This window comes from Thunnus albacares, chromosome 3, assembly GCF_914725855.1.
Source record: "Thunnus albacares chromosome 3, fThuAlb1.1, whole genome shotgun sequence".
Classification (NCBI taxonomy): domain Eukaryota; kingdom Metazoa; phylum Chordata; class Actinopteri; order Scombriformes; family Scombridae; genus Thunnus; species Thunnus albacares.
The window spans coordinates 6,594,796-6,607,217 of record NC_058108.1 but is presented as its reverse complement, the minus strand read 5'-3'; the positions used below and the strand labels follow the sequence as shown (position 1 = coordinate 6,607,217).

At 42.5% G+C, this 12,422-nt stretch overlaps 1 protein-coding gene across 1 annotated transcript; it reads right to left on the bottom strand.

The window, feature by feature from the left end:
- Nucleotides 1-9,906: 9,906 nt before the first annotated feature.
- On the bottom strand, nt 9,907-12,344 carry LOC122978922 (nucleoredoxin-like protein 1). The gene is made up of 3 exons (XM_044346001.1): nt 11,424-12,344; nt 10,997-11,086; nt 9,907-10,868 (listed from the first exon to the last, which is right to left on the bottom strand). Exons 1-3 carry the CDS (start codon nt 11,657-11,659, stop codon nt 10,508-10,510), a joined length of 687 nt encoding a protein of 228 aa, XP_044201936.1. The 5' UTR covers nt 11,660-12,344; the 3' UTR covers nt 9,907-10,507.
- Nucleotides 12,345-12,422: the final 78 nt, after the last annotated feature.

Sequence of the window (12,422 nt, the reverse complement as noted above, 5' to 3'; positions counted from 1 at the left end):
GCTGGGTGTATGTATCAGTGTGTGTTTGCATGTGTTTGTGAGTGAAAGCGCACGCGTGTTGTAAGTCCGTAATTAACCAGGAGCATCACTGGCCACTGACCCATAAAAGAGTCTTAATCTTTCTATCCTCACACACACACACACACATACACACATGCACGCACACACAGGCAGGCAGGCAGGCAGAGGGCTGGACTCAGCTTAGGCCACTTTTCAGTAATCCTAAATAAATGATGTCGTGGAGACGATCTCTTCCCCAGCAGGGGTAACGAGGTAAACAGCTGACTGAAGGCGCAGGTGATCAGAGGGCAATGCTGTGCTGTGGAGTTTTACGGGGGAACATACGGGACGCAGGCAGATGAGCAAGCTACAAGAACAACAGTAATATGACTCCTTAATATAGACTGAACTCTTGGCCCTGGACAGCAGGGAGGATCGAGGCTGAACCGCAACATGCATTACATTTCTTTTTTTTCCCTGCTTCGCATTACAATCTGCTGCTGGAGTATGTACACAAAATTGAGCATAATGGTCCCCGGAGTGTGTGTGTGTGCGTGTGTATGTGTGTGTGTGTGCGTGTGTGTGCGTGTGTGTGTGTGTGTGTGTGTGTGTATACATATGTATAGTTGCATGTGTTTATTTGTGACTTGCTTTTCTCTCCGTCTTCTTGTTAGGTAATGATGGGAGACAGATTTAGGTCACTCCTCAACAAATGTCCAACATGCATTCAAAGACTTGCGCTTGTACAAGTGTGCAGACCCAACACACACATGCACACACACACACACACAGGCACACACGCACGCACATACATGCAGAAGAAAGGGAAGACAGACCTCTGCCTTCTTTAAGTCCACTGAACCAACAAGGCTGTAATAAAGGCCCCAGGACCACTGTGAAACACACACAAACCAACATGTCTACACACACACACACACTAAACATAATACATAAAGGACTCAACAGAATGAGAACCTTTCCAATTTTATCACACACACACACACACACACATTTGTGCACATGCATGTACACACAATACGTCTCATCTCATCCAAAACCCTTATGGCAGCATGTTCTTTTGCTTGCAACCCCCCATCTCTCTCTCTCTCTCTCTCTCTCTCTCTCTCACTCACTCACCCATACACACACACACACACACAAACCCTCAAGTGTTGATGCAGAGTAAGTAGAGCAAGGACACTGATGGGCCTTGACAAAGCCACACACCGAGTCCCCCTGTTCACAGCACCATGCTCCCTGCCTGCAACCAAAATCCAGCCCCAGGCCACCGGCCGGCCTACTTGGAGGAGCAGCAGTCGCTAAGTGAGAGTGTGTGAGTAGTGGGCCTGGAGTGAAATACATTATACACACACACACACACGGGCATTAACGTTCATGAACACAGATATTATGCCAACAGTATGTTAAACATCCTCTAAACAATCTAACAAGTACATCTAACAGTGTTTAACAGTGACACATTCATCAGTTGCCATAACATCAACATACAATTTTCCCCTTTTTGTTTCCCCTTTATACATACATTTAGTGTTGTTAAAACCATCTTATTTCACACTGTCTGTAGCAGCTCGTTTCATCTCTTCGTTGAAGCTATGTCATGTTTAAATCGAGGGAAATATTCAAACCCAAACAACGGTTTTTAAAGGCTGCACCATCTGCTCCAAAATGTAGATGTTTTGTGCATGTTTGTATCCATATTTCCCCCAGAATTCTTTGGAAACTTAAACTTGAACTTGAAAACCACTTGAATTTAAAATAAGGTTCTGTGGATTTGGACAATGTTTGGCTGCACAGCAACCTTACTCACCTGCACTGGCAGGTGTGATAAGTCTAAGTCATTTATGAGGGAAAACTGGCAAATATTTACTGACTTTCAGCTTTTCACAGGTGAAAATATTTTTCCTATTTACATTATCATCAATGTATGTATTTGGGTTTTAGACTAAGCAAATCTAATTGCTAAGCAATGAAGACTCACCTTGGGCTCTGGGAGAGGCATTTTCACTGTTTTTACATTTTATAGAATAAACATTTAATTAGATAATTAAACAAAAAGATCATTAACAGATTGATCGGTAGTTAAAATAATCTTTACTTTGCAGCCTTAAATGACAGAGATGTGAAGCAGGAGTCTGCTAAACAAATCCTCACAGACACACTGCTGTGGGAGGCAAATGATACCTGAAAGCCATTAAAGTCAGCCTGTTGGAAATCATTCAGACTGATGTGAAATCATGCCAGGTACAAAGACTCACACTGTTTAGAGATGCAGGCCATAAAATCAACAGAGAGAGGGAGAGTAACCTCCCCCTCTTTTGGTCAGAGAGCTATCAGTGCCTGAGGGTAGATCACTATGAAGCACAACGTGACAAAACAGCCGTGTAGTGTTATGTTCCTAATGGAAGAATGAATGTGTGTGTGTGTGTGTGTGTGTGAGATGGGGAGAGAGCAATCAAGATACGAGAGAGAGAGACAGAGAGATTAGACCTCTGACAGCACAGCGACAGCAAACGCTTTATTGGCTGAAATACTTTTTTAATAACAACAGTGGCAAGAATTTTCTTGTCGTTGCTGATAATATTTAAGGATTAAGAAAGGATTTGAAAACACACTACAGTGCCCTCTGTGAGTATGAGCCTGTTTCAGACCATTGACCTCTACAGCTCCCAGAGGGCTGAGGCCTACATGCTGCAGTCAAAGCCACTTACGGGGGTTTTAGAGCCTGTATGTTTGTCTGGTCGATGCGTGACTCTGGGGAATAGAGGTGTCGCCCTCTTGTCAATCATTTGCTTGTTGCAGGCAGGAAACACAGGCAGCACTCAGGGCCAAGTTCAGAGCATTAGGATCTGCACTGCATGTTGGCCGCTCCTGGGAGCATTAGCGTTTGTACTGTATGTAGCAGCCTTCATGCACACAAAGAAAATGGAAGGAAATTGCTTGCAGATATATCCAGACACAGTCATTTTCAAAGTCGCCCACTGTTTTTTTTTTTATTTTTTATGATGTTAGCCATCAGGTTTCACATATTGTCCTCTGCTAAAAGACTGAACTGAATACATAAATGTAATACATATAAAGAAAGGTAATTGCACTTATATTCTTCATGTGTGTCTACAGTATATTGAGGCTGTGTGTATAAACCTAAAGATCCCCTCCTGACATGTTTTAAGATGTAAATAAAACACTCTACTTTGAAAAATAATTAGCGTGTAATATGTTTTTTTCTGCAAAAAAAAAAGTTAAATTATCTTTCTCTTATCTTTCTATTATCTCTTATCAATTAAAATCCTTAAAATGTCATCTCCTCCTTCCATCTATGAATATGCAAATCATTTTAATTTCAGAAGTTTAACAGCTGGACACAAGATGTCTCCTACTTCACTGTAAAATCCATCCTCAGTGTTTGTGTACTGGAGGCTTCAAGTTTCTACATCACACTTGTGTGAGTTGCCTATTGGACCACGATTGGCTCCAAACCAGTTGTGATGTCACAAATCCTCCTTAAATGTACACACCTTAAAGTCAGATTTTCAATGAGCGCAGAGAAACTTTCCACTTTCAGAAGATGAATGTGAAAACAGCCTTCTAGTGTCAAACTCTGCACAAACACCATTCTGCACAGTGAAGCTCAAACATCCAACTGTAGGAACAAGAAGCAAAACACATTAGTTTTCTCAAGACAACTTTCCTCACATATTCATCAAGATCGTGATGCTGCCCACAGCGAGTTATAGATCACCACGCAGGGGAAAACAACCAACTAGAATACATTAAAGAGTGATCTTTAAGGATGGGTTTGCAGTTTTTTTTAAGGCTGTCTTAAACCAATACTCACACACCAAGAATGTTCTTCTTTGAAAGATTTATTTGTCGCTGTAATTGTGCCTCCTCTCTTATAGGTTAGGGTGCCCTAACCTTGACGGGGCACAAAATCCACAGTGCCTGTTTCCTGCAAAAATGAATTCTAAAGTTCAGCTGAAGCTAATATGAAGCTCAGAACCCAACAGGTCACACTTGAACTGACGGGAAGCCTACAAGATGCTGCTTTTACATTATAAGGGATGGATGGCAGAGATGGGAAAGTTCCTGTGTTAATATCATCAAGATGTATGATGATTACAGAGGATTAAAATACTGTGCATTGACACTATAATACCATATCCATTCAATCAGGGTTTAATCACATTGAACGACAGACTTTGGCTGATTTGAGGCAGTTTCTAAAAAGACTTCCCAGAATTGCTACAATATCACAATATATCATGATATAAAATTACAAGAATACAAAGACCTTCATGGTCATTTCACCACAATTACATTTATACTTTTCAGTTCACTGCTACATATGATGGCATGAAATTGCGTTTCCTGGGGCTTTGGTGAAAAAGTAGTGTAATATGAGAGAAGTATTTAAAATTTTGAATTTTAAATTTAAGGTTTAAATTAGTAGGTACAAATAATCGTGTAAGAAGAGCAATAAAATAAAATAAATATATACTGTGATGGAGGATTTTATCTATATGGCCCATCCCTACACCACAAGAACAAATATAGCTAACTAATGACTCTTACAGTGTTCATTTGGGTATGTAAGTATTATATAACTGTTTGACAGATTTGAAAAAAGGTGATTCATCCTTTTAAAATAGCACACTGTGATTAATCGTCACATGCTGCTCTTAGTTATCATAATATAACAGCAGGGAATGCTACATTAAAAAGATGTTGTAGTTCCTGGAAAATTTTAATTCCAATATGTGAAGTGAACAAAATATCTTGGAGCTGTTTCGTTATTCATAACAGATTTCTAATGTTAAACACATGACACATCTACAGCTGCAGTAATGCTGCTCGAAGGACTCAGGTTTTACTGAGGTCCAAAAGTGCAAAAATGTGTTTAGAGCAGTTAAAACCTTATGCATCTGATGTAATTTTGAGCTTTTACTTGTTGCATGGTGATATGTTTGTTTTAATGTGCTTTTCCATCAGATAAAGACTTAACAGTTACTGTATGTGCATCATATTCTGAACAATCATTTAGCTTAGGTGTCTGTTGCTCTGTATGTCTTGTCCTGTCGACATACGATTTGTGTGTCAACGTAACCTGTTACTGTGAGCTGTTTCAACATGTCACTATGTAATTCTGGGATGTGGCAAAATTTCATAGCTACAAAAACAGCCTCTGCTTCCTCTGAAATCGTTGACTGAAGTGTGACAGAGCAGAGCCGAGCTCTTGTTCGCAGGAAGGCAGAACAGGAGCTGGACAATAGGTTTGGACAATATGGTGAAATATACTGTGAGGTAACAGAAAATTGTCTCCCATCAGAGATTTTGCCATATCGTATATTAGATGGAAGCTCCCTTTGAATATCTCTGGTAGTTTTAAACCACCATTGCATAATGTTAACACTGGATTTTAAGGTTTTATTCATCAATATGATGAAGTACTTTCATTTCTCAGCTACCAGACGCAAAAATTCCTGTCTGGTTATTTCATGCAAACTGTTTTTAAAATGAGTTTTCAGAAAATGTACTATTTCACAATATGCATCAATATCATGATGAAATTATACCATGACAGAAAAACGTATCCATATCACCCACAACATGAATATAACAATATATTTGAACAAGTACTTAACAAATACTTATCTGTATTTAGTGATATAATAAAAAAATGTTTATTTCTGCGTTACACATAAGACAATTTTAAGAAAGAAAAACATTCATGACAGGAATATGATGATGACTAAAACAGGCCATCATTGTTCAGTTTCCTCCACTGCAACAGTCTGATAAGCTCAGGCAATTGTACCACTGAACAGTAATGCACCGATCAAGAGCAGGAAAACACAAGCTATACAGCAATATCACAGAGCTCAGAGTCAATTCATTAATCATTCGATTAAGAGAAAATGAACTGGCAATCAAACGAAACAAGAAATGGTAATTTTGTTTCCACTTTTTTTCATTTCATAGAGAAATCCATTAAAAAATTGTCATATAACTCAACACTGAAAATTGAAACCCTACAATATTATAATAAATAAAATCCCAGATGATGACTGGCTTCACGTCACAATATTGATATTACACCGATATATATCCGCCCCCAGCTCTGAACAGACCTGCGTAAACGCTCACGGCAAAAGCGAGGCGACTGACTCAGTGTATCTGACTGCTGCAAAGACACATGATAGGAGCCGTGTTAGGTGGTCCAAACAGAAAAGAGACAAATATGGTGCACTTTACAAGTCAAATGACAGAAAATCCATCCAAATTGTGCGAGTATGTGTGTGTGTGTGTGTGTGTGTGTGTGTGTGTGTGTGTGGGTGTGTGTGGGTGTGTGTGTGTGTGTGTGGGTGTGTGGGTGTGTGTGGGTGTGTGTGTGGGTGTCTATGTGGTTTAAGCAAATCAATTTGCTTTTTTTCTCCTCAGTGGTTGATGTAAATGATTTTTACATGGAAACAAAGCTTTACCTTTGTTTTCCCTTTCCCATATAAGATGCACAAACACACACACACACACACACACACACACACACACACACACACAGAACTAGGTGAGTCACCATATTAAAATTAGAGTTTTGTATCTCCATATAAATAAGTTCAAATCAATCATCCTTTTCCTCTTTCTAACCCCAAATCTTCTATCTGATCAATATGACACACAAATGAACTACCTTCACACACACACACACACACACACACACACACATACACACACACAGAACTAGGTGAGTCACCATATTAAAATTAGAGTTTTGTATCTCCATATAAATAAGTCTAAATCAATCATCCTTTTCCTCTTTCTAACCCCAAATCTTCTATCTGATCAATATGACACACAAATGAACTACCTTCACACACACACACACACACACACACACACACACATACACACACACAGAACTAGGTGAGTCACCATATTAAAATTAGAGTTTTGTATCTCCATATAAATAAGTTCAAATCAATCATCCTTTTCCTCTTTCTAACCCCAAATCTTCTATCTGATCAATATGACACACAAATGAACTACCTTCACACACACACACACACACACTCAAGGTTACAGATGTAACAGAAATTCAGCCTGACAGGAGAGCAGGAGTCCTGTCAGCCACTGAGCTGTTTCTTCCTCCTCTCATCCCTCTTTCCTCCATCCATCCCTCAGCCTTCCTCCTCTTCTTCCTCTTTCATTTGCCTCCTTTTGCATCTTGCTGTCTGTCTTCCTCAGGTCACTCCTGCCTCACTGCCTGGCCTCCACCATTGACCCAGTCCTCTCTTCCCCTCTCTGAAATATTGATAATGGACTCTCTCTCTCTCTCTCTCTCTCTCTCTCTGTGCTCTCTTTTTCTGTCTGCCTCTGGTGATCTTTTTCTCCTTGTGTTCCCATCTGTGGTGAATCAGCAAACTCCAAGCCGCAAACATTCAAACCCAGCCCTGCATTTATACCCCTTTGTGTGTATGTTTACACCACCGTTTGCTGCAGCACACCAGACACTGCAATGAAGGTGTGTGTGTGTGTGTGTGATAATCAACATAATTCAGCCCACCCATGACAAACCCCTTCAGTGGGGCAGCATGGGGACACCCTGAGTCATGACCACTTTCTCCCCTGCTCTCCTCTGAGGCCGAGAGGAGGCTAATCACGTGCACATGAATATTTCACAGCACTCATGCCTCACACTCCTTTACTACTGACCCAGCTTAATGGCAGCCAGGCTGTATGAGGCCCTGCACAGCAGCACATCAGATCTCTGTCCCTCAGTGATCAAATGGCCCTTGACAGCAGCAGCAGCAGCAGCAGCAAAGGAGCGGGGCACCTCTCCTGTCTTCTCAGGCATTGATCACGTATGTGTGCGTGTGCACGTGAAGAGAGAGTGAGTGAGAGTGAGAGTGAGAGAGAGAGAGAGAGAGAGAGAGAGAGAGAGAGAGGAGGGGCGGGGTGCATCCTCATAGCCTATATCCATATCTTACCGTCAATCCTCCGGTTTCCCTCCTCCTCCTCCTCCTCCTCCTCCTCCTCCTCCTCGCTCACTGCGTCTCCCGCATCCCGTCTCTCCGCGTCCGCGCCCTCACCCACTATACTCTCCTCCCTGTCTCCCGCTCCGCTCTGCCCGATGCATGAAATAAAAATGAAATATTCAATAGGGATTGGTGATGGATCGGCGATACCTGCGGGGCTATAGGGCAGAAAGTAAAGCAGTCATTAGCGCGATATGTGCAACAACCACTGGGCGTCCTCCTCCTGTGATCAGTGTACTGTGTAGGGCTCCGCTCTGCTGGACCTCACACCCTCCCTCCGTCCTGTCGAGGCTCGATGTCTTCCCCGCTGCGCTGTGTGACTGTGCGTCACGTTGGTATCATAACTCCCACGGGTTTCATGCCCAGAGATGATGCTGGCTATATCGGCCTTATAGCTCCGATGGACGTGGGGAGGAAAATACACGATCGCACACACACGAAAACAATAATTAGACGGAAATGAACGCACAGACCCGGACTGCTCTGCGTCCCTCCGTCGATTCCTACACCTCACAAAGCCCAGTTGTCATTGTTGATCATATGCCTCCGAGATTGTTCACATACATCCTTGTATTTAACGGAAAATATCGTCGACGTGATAACAGCCGCTTTGCATATCCTTGAAGAATCGTGATGAGGCGCAGCAGCACATCAGGATGGATACGGGAATTTATCTGGGTTTTTTTTTTTAAAAAAAAAAAGGCAGGAATCGTATAATAAAATTATGCTGAGGTAAAAAAAAGAAAAAAAAAAGAAAAAAAAGACAAAATAAAAATACAACAGCTGGACAACCAGGAGAGATAAGGTTTCCCGCTCCTGGCCTCGCCTTGCATCCGTCCTTCTCTCTTCTTCTCCTGGCGCGCTCTCTCTCTCTGTCTCTCCATCCGCTGGTCCGCTTGTTGCGCGTTCTGCGCTCGAGAGCGCGCGACGCGTGCGTGCGCACGTGTGTGTGCGTGTGCGTGCGTGCGTGTGTAAGTGTGCAGTGCCAGAGAGAGGCAGGGAGCGAGAGGTGGGCTTCGACTATATTATCAAGGTTTGTCTGACTGAGCAACAATAAGCTGCTGTGTAGGCAGGAAAGCAATATGGAATAAACAGCGGCTCATGTTTATTGAGGCCTCTGTGTCTTTTCCAGATCTGACCAGTTCGAATTTAGCTTTAGCATTTAACATTTCTCCCATGACAGGAGCATGATGAAAGGGGAGCTATTGTGTTTGGTGCACAGCCAGCAAGCACAGGCATTTGCAATAGTTCCATTAACCTTTGAAAGCGCTTTATCCAGAGCAGCCCTGAAAGAAAATATGGTCATTTTGTCCATCAGTCTGTAACACATAAATCATCATGTCACTGTCATTCATAACCTACCAATCACCCAATGACACTCCAGCCTCGTCATCTGTCACCACGTGCATTTTAACCCTAGTTATGCTCCTGCCAGTACTGTCATTACTCCTGAAATGCATAGAAGCACTCCACTGCTCTTAACATTTGCATGAGGCCTAATGGCAGCATATAGTTAAGGCTCAGGTCACTCAGAGGAGAGAAGACAGATCTTTCTGGGGTCTTCCTCTAGCCTGCTGAGGGATCAGGAACTGTTACACACCAATTTGCCAATTTGAAGATCCTGACTGATGACATAAAAGCATCATCTATGCAGTTTACATGTGCGAGGAAGTGTTCAAAGGCTAAACACGACCCTTAGTGTGAAAGAAGATGAGTTACAGTCAAAGGAAATCACTGATTATGTAGAAAGCCAGTTTCTCCATAATTTCACTCGATTCACTTTGAATAGCACTGATTGCTTCATGTGTAGCCTATAAAGTGGAGCGAGACTTCATAAACACTCAAAGCACAACAGTCACTAACAAAATTATTTTAATGGCGCTGAATAATTCATTGATTTCACAATGTGCACGGTGTGTTTTGATTGGACGGTACAAATTATCATGTAGAAAAAGTGCAGTGCTGAGCTCTGTCGTTGAAGATGGGGAAATGGTTAGAGTAATTTCCTGGGTGTAATAAAACAAGCCGTAATGGCAAGACTTGGCTCAGAGCTAACCTTGGCTTGACTGTCTACTTGGCAGCATTCAAAGACTTTAAAGGCAGCCATTTCTAAGCTGAGGTCAGCATTGGTTAGCAGTATTTAGTGTTCCTTTAGATAGTGTTTTACATTACTTTTTATTGGTTGTTGGCATATCCACACCCAGTTAAACTGGGACTATGTTTACAGTGAGACCACAGCCATTGCTTTTTTAATAGAGAAGCAAAACTAGTCACAGTAGCATCAGTTTGACATTCATGAACAGGATGAGAAAAGTCTGTATTTCCTGAAAGGGGTTTTGTTTGTGATGTATTGACAGCATGTGTAGAATCTCTGTGACAAAGCTTTTAATTACTAATCATCAGCAACTTTTTGGGAAACCCTCACTCATGTCCTCTTGTTCCTGCTCTCATCATCATCATGGTGACCCCCCTCCCCTCTCGTCTTTTCCATCCACTCCTCCATCATCCTCCGCATTCTCATCTCCACCTTCACCCCACCCTCTGCGCTTTTTCTTCTTCTTTTTCTTCTTGTCATCCTCCACCTTGTATTTCAGCCTTCTTACAGGGTCACTGAAGCTGCGCATGGACTTTTCCTCAAAGTCCTCGTTGATCATGAAGTTCCTGTCGATGAGCTCCGCTGCCTCCTGCCAGTTGCGGTAGCAGTCTGGGCCGAGGCGGAGGATCTCCTCCACTGCATTCGGGATGAGGATGGAGCAGTCAGGACGCAGGACCACCACTGTGGGCAGCTCCTCCACGTCAAACATGGCCTCCAGCTCCCTGTGGACACACGCACGCTGGCACACACATTTGCATGGAGCTAATGGATTTATACAGCTAGGTATATTTACATTACAATCATCCCACCAGCAGGTTGTGCATACAACTAGCTAGCCAGTCCCACACACCTCCTGTAGGGGTCCTCATAGGCCAGGAACAGGCACTTCTTTGGCAGCTCCTTGAGGAAGCTTTCTTGCTGTTCCTCTGATTGGTCCAAACTGACAAATAAAAGAAAAAAAAGAAAATCAATTTGCTGTGAGATATGAGATGAATCCAGGTGTCATGTTAGTTTGTTTATTCCTTTCCTCATGAGGATATTTGGTTCCTATAAAACTAGGAAATGACTGAGAAAAAGAAGGACTAAAAAAAATCATCCTGTCTGAGTATCGTCAGAATATATCAGGGTTGATGTGAGGAAAGGACGAGGACCGTGAGATTTTACTGGTCCTTATCATTACCAAGGGCTACAAGGTTGATGGGGGTAAGAGACATGGGTAAGCATATGGTTGACTGGATTAAGTGTAGGTTTTGAGAATAAATGTGTGTCTGTTATACCTAATGTACAGGAGAACCAGCTGAGCAGCGCGATCCACATAGAATTCATCTGTCAGACGTTTGAAGAAGTCGGTGAGCATGGGCGCAAACTGCTGGCAGCTCTCACATGCAGCAGAGGCGAAGAAGAGCATCAGGATGCGGTTCTGCAGGCGCATGGTGATCTCACGTTCTGTGTCCAGCTCATCCTGGTCCTTGTTGTTCTTCACCAGAACCCGGTCAACGAACAGATCCGCCATGATGAAGTGTCACAGTGAAGAGGACTGAGGATTAGGAAGTAATACTAATTTATGTACACTGGTTTAACAGGAACATCAGAAATGCACAACATATTGATAGTTGTGAGGGTTGTGAGGAGAAAACAACCATAAAAACACATGAGAATACTTGGGGGAAAGTCTTGACATTTTTAAAGATTTATGTTGTCTGCTGTGTGGTTAAGATGAATTAATTAGTCTGTATGTTTCCACTCTGTCATACTTCTACACCTCCCATTAATCATATGAGCACATCTCGCTTGTGGTTAAATTGGATAATCCTCACAGTCGCTTACCTCTAACGGATATTATCTCCACTCGAGGTAGCAAATCCAAAAAGAGAACAGCTTTCCAAATATGTTTTTTTTTTCTTTTCAACTCTTCCTGAGTTGCACTTGAATCACTTCCAAGCCTGTCAGTTTGTATCACATTCACTCATTGACTGTGTCTCCTTCACCTTAATGGCAGAAGCTGCTCATTCCCCTTTTCCTTTGTGTGCCTGCACTCCCCCCCCCCCCCCTCCTCCTCCTCCTCCTCTGTCTGAGAGGGAGGGATTGAGAGACAAGGTGACAGAGGGACAAGGGACATGAAGTGCTCACAGTGTTTTTGTGCGTGCAAGCACACGGCAGCTGAGCGAGCATAATGTGTGTGTGTGAGAATAAAGAGCTGAGAGACATGCCACAGTGAGACCTATATTATTCCATATCTAAAGGCGGAGCAGAACCACAGGGAATATCTGTCTGGT